Source organism: Tenrec ecaudatus, chromosome 2, assembly GCF_050624435.1.
Source record: "Tenrec ecaudatus isolate mTenEca1 chromosome 2, mTenEca1.hap1, whole genome shotgun sequence".
Classification (NCBI taxonomy): domain Eukaryota; kingdom Metazoa; phylum Chordata; class Mammalia; order Afrosoricida; family Tenrecidae; genus Tenrec; species Tenrec ecaudatus.
The window spans coordinates 40,584,240-40,611,313 of NC_134531.1; the positions used below are offsets into that span (position 1 = coordinate 40,584,240).

Consider the following 27,074-nt stretch of genomic DNA (forward strand, 5'->3'; position numbering starts at 1 on the left):
AGACCTAGAACCCACTAAGGAATAGGGATTAGCCACTGAACAGCTTATGGATGACATCTAAACACTCCCACTCACCCCACCCCCTTAGTAAAACAAACCCTGTTTCTATGGAGTCAACTCAGACTCATGTGTGTCGGAAAGAACGTGTCAACCATTGGGTTCTCCGTGGAGTCTTTTTTGTAAGTAGATCATCAAGCCTTTCTAGAACCTCTTACTAGACTCAAACCTCCAGCATGTGGGTTCATGGCTAGAAGTCAAGCACAGAAGCCTTGGTACCAGGCAGGACCCCATCTTTCCCAAGTGGAATTATCTAAAGTGAGGTTGAAAGGCCATCACCTGGCCGTTCACACTCTCGTAGGGTTGGAGGTGGATGACCTCCAAGGACTTTTCTGGCTCTGAGAGACTGTGTGATTTGGAGTGTGTTCTGTAGCCTCTTTGAGTATTTCATCTGAAAGTAGCATAGAAATAGTACTCATTTTAATAAGACTGCTGCATGAGTTAAATGGCATAATCGGTGTGAATAGTGCCTAACACTTAGTAATCAAAAAAAGTGAATGAGGTATGAATTATAAAATTTTACCTAGTGTTTTCTTGGATGACTAAATAAATAACTATACTTTCATTAATTAGTATTTTTATCTCCCCTTCCCTCTATGAATATCTTGTTTTGACTCCTTTACCTTCACTTTTTATTAGGCTTTACATATTGCATATTTCTTAGCAGGATTTAGCATTGCTTTAAGCAGGTGGGATGAAGACTGAATATTGAATACAGCAGACACAAAGTCCACTTTAATTTAGAACCCAAATATCATTTCCAAGGTTATTAGATTAGAGTAATATTTTTGTATGTCAGTAGAAGAAATTGATATTTCTCTTGTGTCAATATAATTATGGAGACTGGCGTCCTATGACAGGAAATATGCAAACTCCAGGCTGCTACCATTCTATTCCCAAGACAAAGGTTGGGGCCCCAGGATCTTTCCTGAAGTCCATATGCTGGAAAGAGCACCGGACTTGGCTTTGAGGACAGTTGTTGAGGAAGAAACGATAGCAATGACACTGTAAAATATTTTGAAGAAATTTGTTTTATCTTAAATCCAACTGAACTATATAAAAAGAACACAGCATTAGGCTTGGAGGAAGAATCATTATGTGAAGTCCACGGTGATAAGCAGATGGTACAAGTTTGCTTGCTGGAAGTGAGGAGGACGTGAAGCCCAAGCTGATGGAGATCAATGACTGGAGCCTTCAAGACGGATTACAAGTCAATGTAAAAAATGCAAACATCTTTACAACTGGATCAATTTTTAAAAATCTCATTCCCATTGAGTTAATATTGACTCATTGGAACTTTGTAGAACAGGGTAGAACGGCCCTCTGTGAGTTTCTGAGACTGTAACTGTTTAAAGGAAGTGGCAGCCCCATCTTTCTCCCAGGGAGCAACTGGTGGTCTTGAACTACTAATCTTGAAGATTACAGCCCAACTCAAAACACTGTGCAACCATCGCTCCTGGACCATAAATAGCATCGTGATAAATGGGGGAACAACTGAAGCACTCAAGGATTTCATCTTGCTGATCTTGGAAGGAGCAGTTAAGAAATCAAACAGCTAATCGCACTGGACGAACTTCTGACCAACACCCCTTTAAACTGTGAAAGAGCAATGCTAACACTTTTGAAGACTAAGGGAAACTGACCCAAGTCATGGCATTCCCACGTGTCTCATATCCATGTGACAAAGTTAGACAATATATAAGACTGCAAAGATACACTTGAATTATGTGTGATGGTCAGGGATTACAGCAACTAGACACTCCTGGCTAGGGGTGAAGTCAAACCTGTCAATCAAATCACAGCTGATGACATTTCCTTGATTTCAAAAGCTCTTTGTACAAGACGGAGCCACCAAGGGCAGTCGTGCTCTCTTTGGCCCTTCACCTTCCATCAGATCTGCATCTTGCATCTTGCCCCTCAATCTCTGTTGCATCGCATGCTGACCAAGGAGCCAGGAGCAGGCTACCAACAGTGGGTTCATTCAGCTAACTTTAGACCTGGCATCCACCAGCCTGTACTGCCTGCTGTCTGCTCTGTCATCGTGTGTGGTTCCTCAATTTCCTGGTACTTCCTGTTCATCAGCTTCTACACATCAGGAGAACCCTGACTTGAACTGGATTGGACTTGCCTATTTATACAGCTCTGCAAGCTATTTCTTGATATAAATCTCTTTCTGTGTACAACACATACAAGCGTCATGGGTTTTGTTTCTCTAGAGAGCTCAACCTAACACACTGGGTATTGGTAAAACATACTGAAGGTGGCACGGACTCCCAGAAGATTTAGGAAGAAAACCTATCTGGAAGGAAGTACAGTCACGAGACTTCTTAGAAGCGAGGCTAACGGATTTCGTCTCACAATCTTTGTATATATGTTATCAAGAAAGACCAGTGTCTGTCACAGGACACCATGTTTGGTAAAGAGGCGGCACTAGAAAAGAGCAAGACTCTTGAGGAGAGAGATTGAGCCGGTGGCTGTTAGAGTGGGCTGACAGATCACAATGATGGGGATGGCGCCATGCTGACCAGTATTCTGTTCTGCTGTGCAGAGGGTCTTCGTGAGTTGGTGCCAACTTAACCACACCTAACTACAATGATGAACAACATGGAAGAGAGCCAATTAAACACTGGGCTGCTAGCAGAAAGGTCTACGGTTTGAACCACCAGTTCACTCTGCAAAAGAAAGGTGAGGCAGCCAGTTTCTGTAAAGATTTACAACCTCAGAAACTTTAGGGGGAGGGGGGAGGGCTATTCTGTTGTATAGGGTCCCTAAGAGTTAGAATTAACATGATGTCAATGGGGTTTGGTTTTGTCAAGAGTCTTTGAAAAATGAAAGAGTTGAACAAAAGAAAACAATCCTCTGGCTAGATGTAAAGTGCAGCACTGTGAGATAAAGAATGCAAAACGCTGATCATGAAGAAGAAAGCTGTCAGTTTTAGGCACACAGTCACTTAAATTTGCCTAATCTACTTTGGGTTAATTTGTTAATGAATGTGCATGTAAATATTTTCAGTATTATCATGTGGATGTGCGCATTTGGGAATCTTAAGTCATACTCTATTAGTATTTAGGATTTCCTTTACAAGTCATTTAACAATACATTAAAAATCACACACGGTCTCATTCTTCCCTTCCCCCACATACACAGGAAGTGCTGTCTTTTGTCTGGACGCCTACATAGAGCAGTTCATACATCTTTATGCTTATGATTTCCTGTTTATGCAGTGGTAGTATCCAAGACTGAATTCTCAAAAAGGCCAGGAGATTCTACATGGATGTATTCAGAGACTGAAAATTATGTATGGTAATTCCCAAATTGGTAAAATAATACCCTCTAGATTTTGTGTTATTTAGGGCAGGCAGGAAAAACGTACACATGCAAATCTAGATACGGTGGTGATGGTGGTGGTGGTGGTGGTGATGGTGATGGTGGTGGTGGTGGTAATGGTGGTGGTGGTGGTGGTGGTGATGGTGGTGGTGGTGGTGGTGGTGGTGGTGGTGGTAGAGGTGGTGGTGGAGTGGTGGTGGTGGTGGTGGTGGTGGTGGTGGTTGTGGTGGTGGTGGAGGTGGTGGTGGTGGTGGTGGTGGAGGTGGAGGTGGTGGTGGAGTGGTGGTGATGGTGGTGATGGTGGTGGTGGTGGTGGTGGTGGTGGTGGTGGTGGTGGTGGTGGTGGTGGTGGTGGAGGTGGTGGTGGTGGTGGTGGTGGAGGTGGTGGTGGAGTGGTGGTGATGGTGGTGGTGGTGGTGGTGGTGGTGATGGTGGTGGTGGAGTGGTGGTGATGGTGGTGGTGGTGGTGGTGGTGGTGGTGGTGGTGGTGGTGGAGGTGGTGGTGAAGTGGTGGTGATGGTGGTGGTGGTGGTGGTGGTGGTGGTGGTAGTGGTGGTGATGGTGGTGGTGGTGGTGGTGGTGGTGGTGGTGGTGGTGGTGGTGGTGGTGGTGGTGGAGGTGGTGGTGGTGGTGGTGGTGGTGGTGGTGGTGGTGGTGGTGGTGGTGGTGGTGGTGGAGGTGGTGGTGGTGGTGGTGGTGGTGGTGGTGGCAGTAGTGGTCATTGTTGTTAGTTGCCATAGAAGGCACTCTGACTCATGGCCTCCCTGTGGGTGCAGAGGGGAACCACTCCTGAGGGGGCTCTTTTGAGAGACAGATGGCCAGGCCTGTCTTCCAAGATGCCTCTGGGTGGGTTCAAATTTTCGACAGTTTGGCCAGTTCAAGAGCATACACATAACTATTAATTTAAACAAAAACAAATGTGAATTTCTGCTTCCAAACTATGTCATCTAGTTCAGTAATTATTTTCCAATATTTATATTCCATTCTCTTTTAAAACAGTTTTGACTTTTAAACTACATTTGATATTACCAGACCTAGAGATGCATATCTTATTTTTACATTAACTGTTTTGTAAATTAGAAGAGGATTTTAATCCCCATTCTACAGATGGAGAATGAAGGCACTTAGATTATTTACTGATTTGCTTTCATTCTTCTAGTTAGTCTGAGCACCAGAATTTGAACTTGGATCATCTAGCTCCCAGTCTAGTGCTAGTTCTTGCAGATAGCAGTGACTGGCTTAGTCCCACGGGTAATGAAAAGCTAACTCATTCTCAGTTTTCACCCAATTTCTCAAGCAACTGGAATTGTAATTATTTGATTGAGTTAACTGACTATATGCTTGCTATCTAGGTTCCCTTTTAATCCAAAATACTGGATTTGGGGATGTTTTCCTGATGGATTTGTGTAAACTTCTCTTTAATTGGGATCCTTTATGTTTCAAAAGTTGCATGTTGAAATATCAATAGGAACTTGCCTAGTCATATAAGTGTAATGATTTATAACATAATTACTCAGAGGTTTTCCCAGTAGCGTTCTGCGGAGTACACAATTCTTTAATATGATGCCACGAAAGGGTGTCTTTCTAAACGTTCAAGCTACTTGTAAAATTAACAACCTTATTTTACCCTCCTCTTAGTTAATTCGCAGAATCGTTTACTGAAGATGCTTAAATCATGCTTGGCAAACCATAGGGTCAGCACAAAGAGGAAGACCGGCCAGCAGATGGAATAGCATGGTGACGACACCATGACTGAGCCTGGTGCAGGACTGGACAGGGTTTCATTCAGTTAGACACAGAGTCCTAGGAGTCAGAACTGACTTGATGGCACCTAAAAGCACCAACAAATCAACAACAAACCACATTGTCATTTTAAGCTCTTTGCTTCTGTAGTCTAATAGCTGACTAATATACTTAGTTCTCTTAAGCTCCCTGCAGACAAGGGTTAATGAAATAATCCATTAGGAGATTTCAAATTCCTAAAACTTAAAACATCTTCCCAGATGTGTTAGTCGGTGTACTTTAGAGAAATAAATCCACAGAAACTCATGTTTAAGAGAGAGTTTTATATAAAGGGTGAGTGCGCATCAAGAAAACATCCCAACCCAGTGCTGCCCAAGCCCACAAGTCCAACATTAATTCATATGTCTGACATCAATCCACAAAGTCCTCCTCCATCTCACAAAACACACGCAATGACGCCAACTGCAGTAGGAAAGCCGAATCAGTGAATGTGTAAGCATCTCTGCGCTGGCAGGTGTCTCCACATGGCTGTTCCAGAACCCAAGGCTGCATTGGGGTAGAGCCATGTGGCTTCTCCTTGGGGATGTCTTGCAGGAAGTGAGCCTTGCCAGCTAAAGCAGGAAACTGGCTAAGCCAGCTGCACCCTGGTCTGACCATCAGAAGGCAAGAGACCTGAGAACTAGAAAGGTGAGGCTCACCGAGCCATTTATCCCTCAGCCCTTCAATTAACCTGGCATGTTTATCAGCCAGGTTGGCACATTAAACTTTAACTATCTCACCAGATATATCAACATGCTAGGATTCACAGTGCCCAGAGCCACCACCTGATGGAATATATCTCTTCTTAATGGAGTCAGTGGCTCCATAAGACAAGTTGGCAAGCTCGGGATTCCCTCATTGAAATAGTATACACTGAAAGAAAAATATGCTCTAGGCTAAGCTAGGGGCTGGAATTGGAGCTACACAATACACAAACATTAACTCGTAAGTTAGTCATTGCCATTCCAGTTCTAGTAACAGGAGAAAATCAAAGTGGGTTTAATTAAGGTGATATGAAGAGGAAAAACAGAGCCTCAAAAAAACAAGGAAAATGGCTGACCCTAACAAAGAATCTATTACCCAAAAAAAAGTCCATTTAGATAAGAATTAATGATAAGAACAGCTCCATCTAGCAATCACTTACTCCATACAGTTATTATCTAGTGTCCTACTGAATCCATATAACAAAGAGGATGGAGCTTGTGATGTCACTGAAGCTGAGAATATTGTACCTCAGCACCCTCTTAGAACTCCCTTGAGGACAGTGGCAGAGCTGTGGTTTGAACCAAGGGTCAACGCCTACATAGTATCTCATTACTAGTGTCACACCAGAGACCTAGTCACTCTAAATGACATGTTCAAGATTACATGAGATGGTGGCAGAGGGAGAACTAAAATCTGAGGCTTCCCAGTCTCACACTTTTCACAATAAGAGACTGACCTTTACTCTAAATTTTGACCAATATTACTTCCTTTTTCAATCGCAAATCATCCGTGTATCACCATATGAACGGTCCGAGATCTACTATTCCCTCTTTGAAAACTGTGGCATCTACATGTCTTTATCTCTATTTTTCATAATCTCTAAAACATGACAATTCTAATTCTATAAGATCATGTCACATTGTTTTATTGTTTCCCCCACCCCAGTCCCCAAACCCACCCCAAGAAGGCAACAGCTATCAACCAGGGGATACATATTGTCATGGCGTAAAAGCTTCACATATTTGAAAACATCTCTCCCTCGTGTTTTTTTCTTGCCTATCATTCTCCTGAAGATTCTGAAACCCGAATAAAAAGTACAAGTGAAGTATTTATAGATTGTACTTATGGTGAGGATCCTGTACACCTAGTACTGCTGGGCACTTGGCATTCATTACCTAATTTAATCCTTACAACCACCTCTGAAGTGTTATTTCAGTGCATGAGAAAATTAAATTACAATTATAAAATGTACTTTTCACAAGCTATGAAGAAACACAAAATAACTTCGTATGAAATACCATTAGTATCCCCATTTTGAAGGTGGGCAACCTGAAGCACAGACAAGGCAACAATTTGTCTAAGGCCCAAACCCAGTTCTTTGGAACTAGAACCTGTATTCTTGAATTTGGCATGATTCTGCCTAGGGAATGCTTTTTCTCTTTAAAACCCATTGCTATTGAGTGCATTTCAACTCATGATGACCCCAACGCACATCCTGTGCGCCACCGGGATGCCAGTGGGGATTGTTCAGGAGTGGATCACCAGGCTTGTTTTGTGAGAAGCTTCCAGGTAGATTCGAACTTTCAGGTTCTCGGTTAGAGTGGAGTGTCAGAATGCTTCCGTTTTCCTGTTTACCAGTTGTTAGTTTAACACGACTGCCCCAAACTCCTAAAGGACAACAAATGATCCTTGAACTAGCTACAAGCTTTTCTATCTTGTGTTTTGTTTTGTTCTTTGTCAGTGGTTTGTTGTTGTTTTGTTGTATATTGTTGCTTGATTTTGCTCTGTCTTGTTTTTGTGCATGTTATCATCTCCACAGGTCTGTCTATGTAAGATCGGCTGGATGAACAATCTCAAAGGGAAAAGAACGGGACCGACAGTTCTGGGGGGACATGGGAGAGGGGGAGGTGGGGGGAAAGGAAGTGGTGTTAACAAACCAGGGACAGGGAACAACAGGTGAGCCAAATTGGTGGTGAGGTGGGAGTGGGAGGCTGGTAGGGCATAATCAAGGGTAATGTAACCAAGAGGAATTGCTGAAACCCAGGTGGGGATAAGCATGATAATGGGACAGGAGGAAAGAGCTGGGAGGCAAAGGACATTATCTAGATAAAGACATGTACATATGCAAATATATTTATATATGAGGATGGAGAAATATGTCCATATGCCTATATTTATAGGTTTAGTATTAAGGTAGCAGAAGGACACTGGGTCTCCACTCAAGTTCCCTCAATACAAGAATATTTTCATCTATTAAATTGGCATTCTATGATACTCACCTTCCCAATACAAGCACTGAAGACAAAGCGGGTGAATAAGCAAATGTGGTGAAGAAAGCTCATGGTGCCTGGCTATCAAAAGATATAGCATCTGGGGTCTTAAAAGCTTGAGGGTAAACAAGCGCCCATCTAGCTCAGAAGCATCAAAGCCCACATGGAAGAAGCGCACCAGCCTGTGTGATCAGGAGGTGTCAAAGGGATCAGTTATCAGGCATCAAAGAACAAAAATCATAGCATTGGGTGCATACCTCGCTGAAGACAAATGGGTGCATAAGCAAATTTGGCAAAGAAAGCTGATAGTACCAGGCTATCAAAAGGTACAAGGTCTAGGGTCTTAAAAACTTGAAGGTAAACAAGCGGCCATCTAGCTCAGAAGCAACAAAGCCCACATGGAAGAAGCACACCAGCCTGTGTGATCACGAGATGTTGAAGGGATCAGGTATCAGGCATCAAAGAACAAAAAATCATATCATTGTGAATGAGAAGGGTCCAGGGCCCATCTTTAGGCAACTGGACACCCCCTTACAGAAGGGTCATGGGGAGGAGACGAGCCAGTCAGAGTGCAGTGTAGCAAAGATGAAACATACAACTTTCCTCTAGTTCCTAAATGCTTCCTCTCCCCCCACTATCATGATCTGAATTCTACCTTACAAGTCTGGCTAGATCATAGGATGTACACTGATACAGATAGGAACTGGAAACACAGAGAATCCAAGGCAGATGACCCCTTCAGGACCAGTGGTGTAAGTTGCAATACTGGGAGGATAGAGGGAGAGTGGGTTGGAAAGAGGGAACTGATTACAAGGATCTACATGTGACCTCCTCCCTGGAGGACGGACAACAGAAAAGTGGATGAAGGGAGACATTGGACAGTATAAGATATGACAAAATAATAATTTATAAATTATCAAGGTTTCATGAGGATGCAGGGAGTGGGAGGGAGAGGCAAAAAAGAGGACCTAATGCAAGGGGTTTAAGTGGAGAGCAAATGTTTTAAGAATGATGAGGGCAATGAATGTACAGATGTGCTTTACACAATTGATGTATGTATGGACGGTGATAAGAGTTGTATGAGCCCCTAATAAAATGATTAAATAACTAGATAGATAGATGATAGATAGATAGATAGGTAGATAGATAGATAGATAGATAGATAGATAGATAGATAGATAGATAGATAGATAGAAAAAGTTCCTCAGGATAGTTTTGAAAATGAATTTTATTTCTCTATTTGGGTTAAATAAGTCATTATGTATATCAAACTTGAATTGTCCATTTATAGATGGAATACAAACCTTTACAGCAGTATTAAAGAATGCTTGAGGGCACAGTCAAATCTGAGATTTTGTCAAAGTCATCATTCTGACCAATAAGCATTAAGCACATAAATGAAAAGTTATTATAACATTAATATTACAAGAAAATCAAAATCCACAGTCAACAAGTCAATTCCAACATGTGAGGACTCTGGCAAAGGTTTCCAAGGCTTTACATCTTTATGAGAGCAGACAGCCTCATCTCTCTCCCGCTGAGTCACTGGTACGTTTGAACTGCTGGCCATGGAAATAGTCATCCAATGCATACCCGGTAGCGCAATGAGAAAATTAACTTACAAGGAAATGGACTGAACATCTAGTACTATACTAAACAAAAGTTTCTGTTTTAAATAAATTGTATTTATATCACTGGGCTTAATTGTCATCCATCATCCAAAAATCAGGGTGTAAAATTAATGAGAACACTACCCAAATGAAAAGGCCTCATATCGAGGTCTGTAAGATTTGCTACTTGAAGTCCAGTTTGTGAATTCTGCTGAATTTCTAAAAATAAATTCACTGTTGGATAGGCAAGGCATTCCAGCCCCAGGAAATAAAGGCTTTAAAGAACTCTCCTGTTAGTCGGGAGAACTGCTTCTACTTCAGCTGTGCCTTAACATGCTGTGTGTGACTTTAGGTAAACCATTTAACCTCCTGCCAAATTTGTTAATATAAAAATTAATAAGATTGATACAACAAATCAATTATCACCAAGTACATTTACGCTCTGGGTTTTTTTTCATGCTGGTCCACCGTCTGGGATGCACTTGACCCAGGCAACCCACTGGGCTCACCCTTTCAGTGGTGTCTCTCCATGGCACAGCACTTCACCTAGCAGACCCTCTCCTACGACTCTGTTCCATCATTTTAATCATCTCCATGGACCTTGCTTTTCTTCATGGACTTCCTCCCTCATTCTCTGACAAATATCTTACTCATTTTGCTGCTGTTATTGTGAATTTGTTTCTCTCATAAGAATGCATGCTCAAGGAAAACAAGTGTTTTTATCTCTCTTTTTTTTTTAAACAAGCGCTCGCCAGTTTTATTAAAGAAAAATATTGCAGGATTTATTTTTCACCAGTCTGTTCTGGCATGCTTCTAATGATATGAGAATCACCAGGGCCGATGATGGCCAGCGTGCACACCCTGTAGTACTTGCCGCACGCCGTGCCCAACTCGATGTTGTGGCCACTGGAGTGATGGACACCGGTTTTGGCCAACATGGCGCAGTACTCGATTTCTGATTTCCTCCAGGCCGGGCAGTTGTTGGCCAGGATGGCCAGTTTGGCTTTGCCTTGCCTGATCATCTTCAGCGTCTGCTTGTAGCCCAGCACGTACTTCCCACTTTTCATAACGAGCTGGAGCCTCGAGTTGATGGACTCCAGCGACTTTTTCGTCTTCTTTGCGGCCACCATCTTCCTGTCTTAGGTGCGGGACGGCCCCCAACCAAGAGCAGCCGCCAAGATGGCCGGGAAGGGAGAAAGCTTATCTCTTTTGTTTTATCACACACACACACACACACACACACACACACACACACACACACACACACACACACACCCCAACCACTGCCAACCTCGAAGCATCTCTAGTAAATGCGCAATAAGCATTTCTAGAGAAGTTAATGAACTTCCCAACTGTGAAGATCCAGCTCAGAAAATACAACACTGTCATGTCAGGTTGCCTTTCCCTTTCAGCCTGCACCCTATTCGCATGGTCTCATTCCTGAAGAAGAAAATTACACATTGGACACCTTGGTTGTACAGTGAGTTGAGCACTGGGCTGCCAGTCTCAAGGTCAGCAATTCAAATCCACAAGCACTCTACAAGAGAAAAATGAGGCTGTCCACTTCTGGGAAGAATCACAGTTCAGAGACATTGTGGAAGAGTCCCATGTCCTGGACCTAGAGGGTCACTGTGAGGGAGAATCGACCGAACCACACAGTGGATTGGGTTTGCTTGGAGGTCACTGTGGTCATCATTCTACTAAAATTCACATATTTTCCCTCAGAATTTATTTTATAATTTCAAATAATGGACATCACTTGATGACTGCCTTTGGGTCATTTAGCTACCAAATCAACATCAACTTTTGGGTCAGACTCTATTTATACTGACTTTGTTGTTTGATCACCAAGAAACAATTATTGCACACTGATTAAGGACCAGTTATATTCTGGACATATGGAATATTCCAGACAAATCCGCTCTTGGAGTTTATAGTCTACTTATTTGACAGAAAATACGTATATAAACAAATAAAGCAGTCAATTGCTAATACTTGAATTCATCATAAATAAAATTAATTCGCATAATTATTAGGCAGAGGCGGGCTGCATTGGTTGGCATGATCAGAGACTGTCTCCTAGCCACCGAGGAAGATGGCAGAGTGAGGACAATCTGCAGGACAATTCCGAGTAAAACCCTACAGCAAGAAGCCTGGAGAGGTGACAGTCACAAAGAATGACAGTTATCAGTGAACGAAGAAAGGGTAATAGAAGAGGTAAGAGCGATTGTCAGGGACAAGTAAATCAGTTTTGAGATACTCAGTTGATGATAGGTTTTGCATAAGCATGTGAGGGTAAGTCAAAAAATACTGTTACAGAACTGTAGGACTTTGACCAAACAAAAATATAAAAATATGAAGCTATTGCTTCCCTATCTCCTAAATGTCTTGCCTGTGCACTTTTGAGGGAGATGTCTCCATCTCTGCCATCTGGAGGCACCCACGAGGGACTCAACTCACGGTCCCTTTAAATCTTCTTTGCATTTTGGGAGCGAAAAGTAGTCTGAAGGGGCAAGATCTGTAGGGTGAACAGAGTAAGGGTTTCCAACAAAATTCTCACAAGACAGCCCTGGCTACCTTAAAAAAATGAGCAACAAAGCCCACATGGAAGAAGCACACCAGCCTGTGTGACCACAAGCTGTTGAAGGGATCAGGTATCAAGTATCAAAGAACAAAAAATCATATCATTGTAAAGGTGGGTGAGTGCAGAGTGGAGACTCAAAGCCCATCGGTAGGCAACTGGACACCCCCTGAAGGGATGTGGGGAGGAGATGAGCCAGTCAGGGTGCAGGTTAGCAACGATGAAACATATAACTTTCCTCTAGTTCTTAAATGCTTCATCCTCCCCACTATCATGATCCCAACTCTACCTTACAAATCTGGCTAAATAAGAGGATGTACATTGGTACAGATAGCAACTGGAAACACAGGGAATCCAGGACAGATGACTCCTTCAGGACCAGTGGTGGGAGTGGCGATGCCTGGAGGGTGGAAGGAATGTGGGGTGGAAAGGGGGAACCAATTACAAAAATCTTCATATAGCCTCCTCCCTGGGGGAGAGACAGCATAGAAGAGGGTTGGGGAGACGTCAGATAGTGTAACATATGACAAAATAATAATTTATGAATGATGAAGGGTTCATGAGGGAGTGGGGAGTGGGGAGTGGGGAGGCAGGGGGAAAATGAGCAGCCAATATTAAGGGCTCAAGTAGAAGGCAAATGTTTTGAGAATGATGATGGCAACAAATGTACATACGTGCTTGACACAATGGATGTATGTATGGATTGTGATAAGAGTTGTATGAGCCCCAATAAAATGATTTTTTTTAAACGAGCAGGTGCATTGTCAGTGGTGGTAAAAAAAAAAATTCCTCAGGAGAACTTTTCTGGCTTTTCTTCCTACACATGCAGTTTTCTTTTTTTTTTATAACCTTTCTTTGGTCTTATCATTTTTTTAATAAGTCTCTGTGTCCTTCAAGATAAATCGATGGAAGATAACACCTTTGAAGATATATACATGTATATATTCCTCATAACTTTCTGAGCTGAACTCTGCTTTGAATTTAACTGACCTAGCAGATCCTTTCAGCGATCCCTGTTTTGATCTGATCTCTTTCATAGCCACCCTAATGAGCATAAAAGCTATAGAGGGGAAACCCGTGGGACACTCCCTGAAAAGTCAGCGGCTTGAGCACCCACTAGCCACTCTGTGGAAGAAAGACGTGGTTTTCTGCTCTTACCAAGATGGATAGGCTCAGAAATCCAGAAAGATAGTTCTACTTAGCCCTACAGGACCACGGTGAGTCAGAATTGACTCAAGGGCAGGGAGACTGGTAATATTGAGATAAGTGTGTTACTGAGGGAACTTGCCTGCAACCATCCACGGATCACAGAGGCACGATTCAACAGTTTTGTTTGTATTAAACCTACTGATTTTTGAACAATGCTTTTTGAATTATCGTCATCTCATGATGTGACCTGATTTACATTTTCAAAAGGCAGTTTCTGCGAAGGAGACACTGTGGAGAGACGAACGTTAGCCCAGAGAAACCGGAGTGGAAGCTGTAGCAGGAATTCCCGGGAAAGGCATGGTGGTGGCTTGCTAGGACTACAGTGGAAGGAGGAGGCAGCAGGGGGACGGTGTGGCCTTTATTTGGGAGGAAGAGACAGCAGAGCTGGGGTCCTGACTTTATGGCTTGAAGAAAAAAAAATAATGACCAGTGCCTACAAGGATTCGGTTTGAGTGACTGACGAGTAGCAATGCTAGGCACTTAATTAGGGAAAACTTGATTAGCGACGAACTGGGCAGTGGATGGTGAAAGTACTCGTTCTTTTTTGGGCCAGGTTAAGTTTGAGATATCTATACTCACTGTCACTGAGTCAATTCTGACTCACCATGACCTTGTAGGACAGAGTAGAACTTCCCCTCTGGATTCCCAAGCCTATAAATCTTCACAGAGGTAGGAAGCTTCCTGTATCTCCCCTGGATCATCTGGAGGTTTAGAACTGCTGACCCTGTGCTTAGCAGCCCAACATGTAGTCCACAACGCCACCAGCGCCATTCAAGTATAACTAGTGAGAAGGCAATGAGACGTATGAGGATGGCGGTCAGCACAGAGATCTGGAAAAGTTAAAGCTGGAAGTCATCGGCATACAGATGTTATTCCAAAGAATGAGATTAGATATTGCCCATTCAGAGGAAAAAAGAGGTCAAACCCTGTGCCCTGGGTACTCACTCCATTTTCTTAGATGCCAAAAAAAAGGTAGAGGTAATTAATAAACATGACTAATAAAGGAGGATCAATTATGTCAAATGTTGCCGCAAGGTCAAGAAAGACAGAAGAGAAGTAACTTGAGTGACATGTAGGGTTTTGGCAATCTCTACAACAATAACTCTTTCCATTCAGTACCATGCAGAAACAATGAGATTAGAGTGGGATCAGAACAAATGTGGAAATAGTGACAGGAAAACAGAGAAAACATTTACACAAGTATCAGAGAGGTGGGACAGTTGATAGAAATGGGTGTGGCATCAAAGTAGGCTGTGCGTATAAGTGCGTGCAGTACTTTGATTACACATCACCACGCTGGACAGACAAGACAATTATGCGCTGCCTGATTACTCTATCATCCTTAATAGTTTCCTCCAAACAATGAGTGCCCTGCTTGTAGAACGGACATGAGCTTGTTTGTGTGAGCAGAATGAGCCCCAGAAGGAGAGGATAATTATGAATCCGGAGGGGTGGGGCGCTTTGAGAGGAATATTGGCAGGAGTTCCAGTGAATGAGCTCCAGAGCGCAGTGGGTCAAATGCGCTTGGGTAGGAGGAGATTCGTGTCATCCCTTAACTAAAGGAGATGCAAGATGTGCAAAACAGATGCAGGTGAATGGATGGAGCCCTTGGGGGGAAATTGAAGAGAGGTTCTTATTTGTTTATCTCTTTAAAATGCAAGGGTGTGGTCATCAGTTTGGAGTGATGTGAAGAACTGTTGATTTCAGGAACAAGGAAAAGACAGGAGTTCTCCATCTAAGAAAAGAGGGAAAGGAAATCCCCAGGGAAGCTTAGTGAGACTAGCAGAATGGAGTGCTCATTTAAGAGATTCATGATGAGCCATTTCTAGTGTGACTAGTCACCTAGACCATGTCATTTCTCTTCAGCAACATTTAGCCACTGGAATCTAGGACTGGAAGAGAGGTGGACAACTGAGCTTCACTGGATGAGGGGTTTGGTTTGGTTTTGTGTTTCTGGTGAGGAGAACCGATCAAAGTGAGGCAAGAGAATGGAGGATTCAAGGATGCAACATGCATTTTAGGCCAAAGATGCTGCTTCTTTTTTTTCTTTTAGGTTCCATATTACTGTGCCCTTGAATTTTTTAAATTTGGAGTTAATACATATATCATATCATTCCATAGTTCGATCACATGAAACAGTATTGTACAATTGCTCCCACAATCAGTTTCCAAACATTCTTTCCTTCCTGGACTCCTTGACATTGGATGGGTTCCCTTTTACCCTACTCCCCTACCAGCATCACTACCACCACTACTGTACCCCCCCCCCCACCCCAGAAACCCTTATTCTTCTTGCTGTCCCAATAGGTTCATCAATCCTGGATTTCATATACTGAAAAACAGGAAAACATATAGCACAAATTCAAAAGGGTGACCCCCAAATACAGAACACATCTGGAATAAATCCCATCCTGAACAAACCAGTGGAAAACCATATCAGGTCCAACATGTGAATGAGACCCTACATGGGGTTATGTAACTGCATGTGGGTGTCTCAAAATATAGGGCAACATTAAAAGGTTTCTGAATGTGTAGTGATCAAAAATTCAAAATCAGACAAGTAATCAAGGTAATGAATTTGAAGTGTTTCTGGAAGTGCTTGTTCATGTTACAAATTTATTGGGTGAAAGGGGGTTATGGGTGGAAAAAGTTTAAGAAGCCCTATAATCTATACAAAAGGATGTGAGCTGAAAGATCAATAAAGACATGAAGAGATGGTCGATAGTGAACAAAACTTTATAGTGACCAACTTCCTGAATAATTCTTTCAAAGAAGCGGCTCAAAGGCAGGAGATGGCAGGTCTGTCGTTAGGGTTAAACACGCCATTAGGCAGCACTGATTCTCCCTTTCATATGGCAGGAGCATTGAGATAATCCCCCACTGGTCAAACATGGCACGGCCACTCACATGTTCCATTTTACCAGTCAGCAAGCCCGAGGGAGGCTCTGGGAAAGTCAACTGAGTGGCAGGCAACTGAGATCACCATTCACCATAGTCCATTTTCCTTCATGAATTAAAATTCTCCTAGAGAACTGAGGAACAAAACCATCATTCATAATGTTGACTTATGATAAGCAAAGCTATTTCATAAACATTAACCTGTAGGAAGAATTATTCTGTGTGAAATGTAATAGTAGATGTTTAAGAGAGAGTGATGTTGGAGGGTCTCGCACTCCCAGGATCTACAATGAGATATATAGCAACATAACAAGAGCACATTTAACAAATCAGCGAGCATCTGTTTCTGGAAATACCTGGCCTCTGGAGGTGACTCGTCCTGGCTGTTTCTCGAAAATGTCTGGCTAGCTATGACTGTCCCTATCTTCTTGACCTACATCCCATTCTTCTCTTTGTAGAATACAATGAAGCTATAACGGTGCCATAAAAAGCTTCTGGCAGAATAATTTAATCTGAAGAATGTTGCATTTGTTTCCCTTCTCTCTGGAATACAGAGTTGGGATACATTTCTTGTCCTAAATCTTCTGAGCCCGATCCTAACCTTATGCAATACAGAAGAGATCACAGAATACAGAAGGACACCAAGTTCTATGATGGCCTGGGGGCTTCTTTTTGTCCCTCATAGGAGAATGTCCTCTGGTTCCTAAAAACGAATGCTTGTGTGTGAGAGAGACAGCCTCGCTGGTGGTAATAGGTAGCAGAGCCTATTTGTTGTTCCAACCAGAATTACCGTAGAATGTGTGCATATAATATATGCATTTCTTAATGGTTCTGGCATAGCAATTACTCTAATTTGCTTTAATATGCTGGAGCTTTGAGGAAGTAGTTGGTTGTTGTCAGGTGCCATTGAGTGGGCTCCAACCCTATACACAACAGAACAATGCCCCGCATGGTCCTGTGACCCCCGGAGCCCATTGATTCAGTCACTGTGGCAATACAGGGAATTATGTTAATGCCCAGAATTTTAAATTAAGTGGTTCTACTCGCATCATCCCAGACAGCATGGTAGGAACCAGGTGGACCCCAGCTACATTACTAGTCGGACTGAGGTTTCTTAGTGATCGTCTAGGAAAGAGGGATGATTCTGGAAGTCCACCAGAGACCTGTTGATGAGAAAGAAGCATCCTGGAAAATAAATTATCCCAAGAGAAAACTTGTCCACACGCAGAGCGAGACAGTAAGATACAAACTTTGAGAACGATGCAGAAAATGACCCACAGGATAGAACAACAGCAGGAGAATCCATATAAACCCAGGAATCCTTTTACCTCCATACCAAGTATACAGATGGAAAAATAATGGCAGGGTTAGTGTTGACGGCTCAGCAGTGGTGGCAACAGGCTCAGTATTGATAGAAGTGAAGGTCAACCCCCCCACCATCTCCCCCCCTAGTGAGAGAACCCAAATCCAGGCGCCTTTGACCACAGTGAACTATGGGACCCTCGTTACACATCAGCATTCTCAGGGCTGGGCCTCTGCAGCCCCTGTCGGGACCAGTGGCACTATAGGTGAAAGGAGCAAAGGGGATAATTCCCCCAAAGTTTCTGAAAACTAGGGAAATTGCCGATAACCTATAGTAACCCAAAGAGCTCCTCTAGAATTTTCTAGAACTATGTGGAAAGCCATAAGAAGGCATTGGAGAGAAGTTAAAAACAGCAGTTCCCATGACTCGGGTTTGACTTGGGGGCTAGAGGAGCTTTGAGTCCCCGCGCCTGTCTCGGGTAGTATTTCCTCACGAGTGGCCCTATTGTTATTTCAGTGCCACCACCACTCAGTCCCCTTCTCAACCTCTTCATGGCCACATTCTCCTCGGATGGGACTGGTTGGGTGGAAATAAAGTAGGAGAAAATAAAAGCTGAACAAGACTCGAAGAAGTTTTCTTATGACTAATGTGTGTGAGGCTTAACAGAAAAACTTTGTGATAGTCTTGATACCACTAAAATGCGTACGATAAACAGGCGCGCGCACACACAAAGATAAACACAAAACAAAACAACAGTGTTGGTGAGAATAGGAAGACATTGTAATGTTCACTTATTGCCGATGAGATTCCAGGATGCCACAATGCCACAGCCACTGTGGAAAATAGGCAGTTCCTCAAAAAAGTTAAATATATATATATATACACACACACATACACACACACACACTTGAGTAGAAGGTATATATATTTTTTTTAATAGAAACTGATCTGAATATCAGCCAGGGCACCTAATTTTACCATAAAAACTGCATTACAAGTGTGCTGAGAAAACTCGGCTTATCCAGCGGAATGCAAACAGATACCTATAACACGGATCCCTTGGAGCAACAGTCACAGTTTAAAGGTCCTTCAGAGAAAAACGGCTATACAGAATGTAGAACGTGAACGCAATGGCATATCATTCCTCCACAAAGAGAAGTGAAATCTTTATACACGCTGCAGCATACTCAATGACAGGGGCAAATATTGTATAGCCCTCTTAGATAGAATAGGCAGCAGCAGGAAATATCTACTCACTGCCATTGAGTTGATCCCAAGTCTCAGCAACCCTCCAGGACAAAGTAGAACCACCCTTGTGAGTTCTCAAGGGTGTAAATCTTCATAGAAGCAGTAGGCCTCATCTTTCTCTCATGAAGCTTCCAGTGGTTTCAAACTGCTGACCTTATAGGTAGCAGCCCAACTCATTAACCCACCTCACAGAGATAATTTTTTGAGTGGTTGCCAGGCGGTAGGAGAAAGAGGAAAGGGGGGAATTCACTGCTTAGTGTGTTACTGATCTATTAAAGGTGATGGGAGAATTTGCAAATACATAATGATGATGGGTGAACAATATGGTAATTAGTGTCACCGTTCTGTATTATGAAAAAGAAGATGAAATCTCAAATGCTTTGCTACATAGATATTTACTACAATAAAAACAAGATTTAAAAAATTGTCATTCATTGTAAAACTTTTAGGGTTTGTTACCTTGAATTTAGCTATTTTAGAACTTGGATGGTGTCAGATAACTTAAAGAAGTGGATTATAAACATACTTATTCTTAGTTCTATTCCTATATCTACCACCCTTCAAATAACTGGGGGTTGGCCCCCAGATACAACCAAGATGGATAGTCATCTTTCAATCACAAACAAAGCTACTGCTCACGTCAGCATTGCGCAGCTTTTTGATACTGACGGTCATCATAATGCATATTTATGATGCCGCTTTTACTCAAGCGCAATGGTGGAAACTTAAAGCTTATAAAGATAATAAGCAAAGGTGCAGCTTAAAAAGATAACAGAAGTGGCTGAGCCTGTCCCCAATGAATGAGACCAACTGGGTAAAGCCCGATACAGGGACGATTTCTAAATGGGCATTGGGGGTCGCTAGAGCATCATCACCCTGCAAAAGACCATCATGCTTAGTACAGTGAAGGACAGCACACAGAGGAAGACCCTTGAGGAGATGGATGGACCCAGTGGCTCCAACCATGGTCTCAAGCATAACAACAGTTGTGAGGAGGGTGCAGAACTGGGCAGTGTTTTCCCTGGTGACCAGAGGGTCACTATGCGTTGGTGCTGACTTAAGGGTGTCTACCAACAACGAGTCACACCAGATGGGCTGTCTTTAAGCGCTAACAGCTGATGCCAATCAGCAGCAAGCCTTCAAGGAAATGAAGAGAAAGGTTTTGCATTTATCACAGTGACCTAATTTGAACACTTAAGTAGCAATTAAATCACATTTGCCGCTCAAGGTGCATGATGAACTCTAATGTTCTTTATCAGAAACGTTCCCAACCTAGGCCGTTACCCTGGAGTCAATACAGGTTCTGGCTTTTACCTTGATTTTAAATTAGTGTAGCAGTCACAGATGACCCTAGACCAGTGCTTAGCAACCTTCCTAATGCCCCGACCCTTTAATACAGTTCCTCCCTCATGCTGTGGTGACCTCCAACTGTAAAATTATTTTTGTTGCTACTTCATTACTCTAGTTTTGTTACAGTTATGTTTTCCGATGGTCTTAGGCAACCCCTGTGAATGGGTTGTTTAACCCCCCCAAAGGGGTCACAACCCACAGGTTGAGAACCTCTGGTCTAAAAGAAGGAGCCTAGTAAATAGATGTGTCTTTACATTTGGTCCTGCTGCCACTTACAAAAAGGCCTCCTCCCCTTAGAGATACCCCAAAGTCGAGCTTCTGAAGCACTAAATCTCCAAGGGTTCTTGTTAAAATGCAGATTATGGTTAAATAAGTCTAAAGCGGAGGGATCTCCCCCATCTGTTGGTGCGTCATCGTGTAGTGACTGGCATATCACTATGCCAGTTTATGCCATTAGTATTTCAAGTGCCAGCAGTCATCCAGCTGGACAGCTTTGGGTGCAACTTCCAAACTAAGACAAATAGTTTCCAAAAATTAATCAATAGCAACTCTGTAGGTCCCAAGTGAGCTCCCTAGATTGGAAATCCACTGGTCTCAAGTCAATGCCAACCCTAGATTGGAAGGCGCTCTAAATGCACAGTGGTTACAAAAATAAACTCCAGTGTCTCTATGTTCATGAAGATGGTAGAGACCTGGGCAACAGGGACTGCTGCTATACTTGGTGCTGCCATGAGTCAGCACTGACTCAACAGCAACTGATCCAACAACAAAGGAGTGGGGTCTGAGATGCTGCATTTCTACCAAGATCCCAGGCATAAATATACTGTTAGTCTCTGGACCAACTTTGGGTACTCAAGTCTTAGAGGCGATGTGACAGAGACTTTAAAAGCACGTGCGTGGGGGAACACACTTTGCAAATTGTTAGAAACACATGCATCCCCTTACATTGATTGTCAGGAGTTGCGGATTCAACACACCAAGAGGGAAAAAAAAGTCCTACTAAGAAAGATGTGACCAAAGATTCATCCACTTGTTTTGTTAAGCAAAATCAGAAACAAATTTGGGCCGTGGAAAAGGACACACCTCCTAGACAATATTGTTGTTTTTAGATTATTTTAGAAAGATTCACTTTGATATCACATCTTGAGGGGAAGGATTGGAAGCAGGAAGAGGCTTGCTTTTCAAAAGGCATTCACACAATTAGACCTAGTCCCAGATGAAACCTGAATTTCGTGTCAAGGTATCAACATAGAAATAGTAGATGCCAAGATGAGGAAGAAGACTGCCCCTGCCAGGATCACCAGCGCCAAGTGGCTGGGATTGCTGGGAGGGAAGAAATTAAAAACCAGTAAAAGCGGACGCAAATGCACAAGAAATCAGCTGTATACAAACTTAGTTTCCCTAAGTAAAAAGATGCTTTGTCCATTGGTCTTGATGTTTTCTGAAGGAAACGAAGGAAATTCACAGGTAGAATCATTGGTTGCTAATGAACGTCTTCTTTGCTCAAGTAGGAAAAGAATAAGCAATTCCCTATTCAAGTGAACATACATTCTCTCTGAAGTTCCAGCCCCATTTCTGCCAGTATCTCACTACTGATGGTTAATTTACTGCAATACATGAAGACACTCATCCAACAGCGGAACGCCCTTCTGATCATTTAATTTTGAACACGTTCAGATTGCAAACACCTTTCCATCACAACCCCTTGCCCAAGTCCAGCAGCACCTTGCTTACCCCTTGATGGAGCTTTAAAATGATCCTGGAGCCACCATGATTACTGAGGTAGAATTTGACTTCAAAGACCCAGAAAATCCATCACACTGCCCTTGATCAGAATGATGCACTTGGACTTCCTGTGTCCTTCTTGGTTTATCATCTCTCACCTTCCTCTGGTGAAAAGAAGCAGTATTTATAAGCTAAGTGCCAGCACCCTGTTACCCAAAGATGTATTGAGGGCAAATTAGTTGGATGCCATTGGCTGGGAGATGATAAAGGAGCATGACATCATGGTAACTGTATTCTGGCAGTGCCAGTGCTCTGGAAAATACACGGAGAGTCAAATAACCAATGGCAAACTCACCCAAAACAAGCTCACTGCCATCAAGTGGATGCTGCCTCACAGGGGCCCCCTCGGGCACGGTAGAAACTGCCTCTCTGAGTTTCTGAGAATGTAACTCTCTAGAACAGCAGAAAGACTCATCTTCCTCGTTAGGAGCAGCTAATGGTTTTGAACTGCTGAACCTATAGTTAGAAGCCCAAAGCATAACACTGTGGCACCAGGGATCCTAACCAATACCAGGGACTGACTCAATTTCTCATCCCAGTCAACATCAAATCAAGAAGACATTTAAACACAAAGCAGCCACCCAGTAAAGGGGTTCTCAAAGCTTTTATGTTGCAAACACTTAAGAATTACGCTGTTTCCCTGAAAATAAGACAGTATCTCATATTAATTTCTGCTCCCAAAGATGCGCTAGGTCTTATTTTCAAGGGACGTCTTAGTTTTCCATGCAGAAGAATACGGCACACGTTTACTGTTTTATTAACAGAGACCTCGCACTTCCTGTCTCCTCTGGCTGCTCTACAGCCAACAGTGAAGTGCATGGCGGCGCCTGAAGCTATGGGCCAGAGTTCAGAATCATGGTAACTTCGGGGGGCTTGTTTTCAGGGAAGTCTTATTTTTGGGGGGGATGCCTTTTATTTCAGTAAAAGTCAAAACTATAAGTAGGTCTTATTTTCGGGGGATGTCTTACTTTCGGGAAACAGGATCTGTAAAGTAACGGAGCTGCGCTGGTGATGGGAGATATTACACACCTGGAGCTTGTTCCTTCTGATAGGACTTGGTAATCTGGGCAGCTTTTCCCTTTCCGGTTGCTTCACCTAAGAAAACCTGAGATTGTGAGGAAGTCTGAGCCGCAGTTCCTCTTCAACAGAAACACTTGTGTGGTGCGCCAGGAGTGGTTTGCTGTGGTGGAGATAATTACGTAATTCACGCTGTAGCACCTGGCCAAGTAAACATGGAGCAGCCAGGAAGCTATTAGCATGATTTTAAGGCAATTATTCCATTAGTGTTTAATAGTCTCCAATTAGTCTTCTCTATTGAAGTTTGACTTTTTCCTCCAAAAATTCTCACCATTAAATACTGTAGACGGGTACCAAAGAAGATGATTTCAGACCTCGTTTTGTAAGATTGAACCTAGCAAATCTATTTTTATAGAATCAGGAAGTAATTCAGGGGTGACAGACTTGGTGAGATATGTTTTAGAGGTGTTGGGGTACAAAGGGGAGATTTTGTGGGGGATCAACTTTGTGTATAAAACTCTGAAGGGTTGGGAAGTCCGTTCCTACAATGCCCCACTGTGTGTGTGTGTGTATCTATATATATTATCTCTTCTATAAGTCCACCAGAATATCAAAGTCACTATCTTCAGATATTCAGTTTGAAAACTAGAATTTTGATCAATAGCAAATCCCATCGGGAGGAGAGTTGTTCTGCTCTTGCTAATGCTTAATTCCTTGTCCCTTCACCCTGGCTAATACTTGTTGCTGACAGGTAATTCAGATACAAACCCCAAAGCTTTTCCCTCCAAAATTGTTGGAGAGCTTCCTTAAGATCTAGTTTAGGGCGTGGATCACTTAACTGAAGATCATTTGCTTTCACTATGACTCCACATTCTCATCGGTAAATTGGAGATAATTGTACCAGTCCTGGCCACTGCACAGGATTGTTAGAAGGATTCTGTGAGCCATGCCTGGGTGTACACAGCAGAGCTTTACAAGTGACGTCTTCTTTTTTGGAATATCTAGAACAGACAAGCGTATAGAGACCAAAGTTCATTACGTGGTTACCAGAGGCAGTTAGGGGAGCCTGCTGCCCTAATGGCTGCTCACTGGGGCCGCTAACTGTAAGGTCAGCAATTGGAAACCACGAGCTGCTCCCTGGGAGAAGGACATGGCTTCTACTCCAGTAGAGGTACTGTCTCAGAAACTCACAGGGGCAATTCTACCCTGTCCTACAGGATCACCAGGCGTCAGTTTCAACTCGATGGTAGTGAGTTTGGTTTTGGCGGCGGCACAGTTGGGAAGAAGCGGAAGGGTGAAGGGGTGGGAGAAATCACTTCTTAGGGGATGCTGCTCCTCTGTTAAGGGTGAGGAGAATTTTGGGAAATGAATAATGGGGACGGTGAACCGACATGATCAGCAGAACAAATGTCCCTGAATTGCACTGGTGAAGAATGCAGAAGAGACCCAGAAAAGTTGCTATATATCTTTACCACACTCAAACTGGTGAAGAGTTCCAGCAACATAACATGGTGTCATGGTAGCCCTCTGAGAACGAACGGGGTGTATGTAAACCCCCTGAAATCCCTGCATCCCTGGAGAGTCCCCTGCCAGAAGACTGGCCACACAGTCTTTGCCCTTCTTCCTGTCCCTGTGTGCACACATGTTGTGGCTGTCCAAAAATCAGACACAAAGGGATGAAGACTGGAGGGTAGGAACACCTATGAAAGTGGGAGTGGAATTTTGCCAACAAAGTTATGTACTTTTTACTGTCTCCTTCAAACTTCAAAAGAGCAATTCCCAGGTTCACCCAGGTAGCTGGGCGAGTGCAGAGTGGAGACGCTGGGCTGTTCTTTCCCCTGGGGATCCCTAGATCTTCAGGGATCTACCTGTTGGAGAAGAAGGAATGGAAACCAGCCCTCCCAGGGGCAGGGCTCCGAGAGCAGCCCATGTTGGCAGGGACGACTGGCAAGCATCCAATTGACTAAGGATCATGGATTTGAGTGACTGATCAGAGCCCCTTGAAATGTCCTGCTTCTGTATGTTTTCCCGGCGGCTGAGAGGGGGCGCTGGACAGGGTGGATCAAGAGGGAGCTCACCCCAGGTGGAACTTGACAACCAGGCTCATCTGGGATGGGGGACTGACTACCAGTCAGCTGCTCACTCAGCTCAATTGCATCCTCAAATTGGTAACAAGGTTTGGTTGTGTCACCAGCTGTCACTGTCCTTAGCTAATCTGAAACGACCCTCCCTCCAGAAACCTGAACCGTAGGCCATTGCGCGCTCCAATTCCAGAAACCTGCGGGGTCCTTGGGTTGAAGTCGCGCACGCCATGAAGTCTCTTGAACCCCGGATTTCTTCTCCGCTTTGTTCTCGCCTCCTGTGGTAGGCTGGCTGGACACCGGCCAGTCACCTTTGCCTACCCTGTCCCTCTGACCGCCGGACTGCCGCTGCTCAGAACATCCCCCCCGCCGGCTTCTGGCCAGAGCACCTAACACAGTGACAGCCCGGCTGGCAGCAGGGCTTTGCCTTCCGGACCCGGGGCTACTCGCTCCCACAGCGCACCCCGGCCGCCTGCGGCTCTGGTCAGCGGCCACTCAGATCAGTCAGGCCCTCGGGGGCCAAGCCGCCGGGAAAGCGCTGCCTCCCGCCCTGCGCCCCCTTCCCCTCCGGGTCAAGGGCAGCGATCACGCCGCCGCCGCCGCCGCCAGTTGCTGAACTTTCATCGCTCTTCTTCAGGATGCGCTTTGTCTCTTGAAAGGAGACTGGCGGCGAAGATGAATGACCCTAGGTGGTACCCACCGAGAAACCTACCAATCCGCTCAATGCCCTGCCAGGGCTGGTGCCCTCGCGCCACAGAGGAGCCCCCAACCCCCACCCTGCCCCCCAGGGCAGCAGCCTGCGCTGACCGCGCACCCTCACTTCCCAGACCCAGACATCTCCTGCCCCCCCTCTCCCCTTCACGCCCCAAATCTGCGGGGAAATCTGGGGAGGGGGCACCAGGCATCAGCGCGCCCCAGCCTTGCGCCGACAGCCTGCTGCCCCAGCCGGCCAGGGGGAAGGCAGCCAGTCACCTTGACGCTGGGCGCCAGGGTCCCCAGCACGGGGACGAAGGCCGGGCAGCCGGCGGTGCGCACTCCCCGACCCCGACCCCGGAGGCGAGTTCGTCTCCCGCGGGCACCCCGGCAAGTTCCCACTTGGTGGCCGGGAAGGCAGGGCGGGGCAGGGGCAGCGCCCCGCGGCCAGCGTCCGCGCGCCTACCTGGAATGGCTAAATTGGTGAGGGGGACGCTGTGGATGCTCTCGGGCAGAGTTGCCATCCAGTCCGCGAAGGTCAGCTCCGGCTTCCCCTGGGACGAGGCCATGGTGCTGGTGGGGCGTAGGGCACGCGGCTCCGCACTCCGGGGCTGGCGGGCTGGCGGGCGGGCTGGCCGGCCGGCTGCTGCTGCTAATCCACTGTTTGCTCCAGCCGCGCTCGAGTTTACACTCCGCTCTGCGCCACACCCACAGGATGGCGCAGACACATGCTAATTTCAGTAATTATTCAAAACACCCTATGCTCCCCCGAGCGCCGCCGCCAGCCAGACTCCGCCACCGGAGCTTTTGTTCCTGACGTCCGCACGGAGCTCGCGCCGCCGCTCTCCCCTCCCTCCCTCCCTCCCAGACTCTCAGCTCCCCTCCGAGCCTCCGCGGGCACCTGGGCCTGGCCTTGCCATTGGGCAGCTTCCCTTTGACCTCCTGTGATGCCTGGATGATTAAAGAGACCCAAAACTTGGGCGACCCAAGCTGATCTGCCCTTGGCTGTGACTTCCTGGCCCTGTTTGCATCAAAGACAGCTTTGTGGTGGAACCCCAAATCTTACAACTTTGGGGTGCTAACACTTCCCTGGAAGCTCACTCTCAAGCAGGCTTTCAGGAGGGGCCATTCCTAGGAGGCTTTCCTGTGAATAAACTA

The 27,074-nt window shown here is 44.6% G+C and overlaps 1 protein-coding gene and 1 pseudogene across 1 annotated transcript in view; both read right to left on the bottom strand.

Moving 5' to 3' along the window:
- The window catches only part of PLCXD3 (phosphatidylinositol specific phospholipase C X domain containing 3), a 235,152-nt gene extending 208,667 nt beyond the window's left edge, over positions 1-26,485 (bottom strand). The window contains exon 1 of the mRNA XM_075543014.1: positions 26,383-26,485. Within this exon, the coding sequence (XP_075399129.1) occupies positions 26,383-26,485 (103 nt within the window). The remainder of the gene's footprint in view (positions 1-26,382) is intronic.
- LOC142440762 (large ribosomal subunit protein eL30 pseudogene) lies at positions 10,474-10,944 on the bottom strand (annotated as a pseudogene).
- Positions 26,486-27,074: the final 589 nt, after the last annotated feature.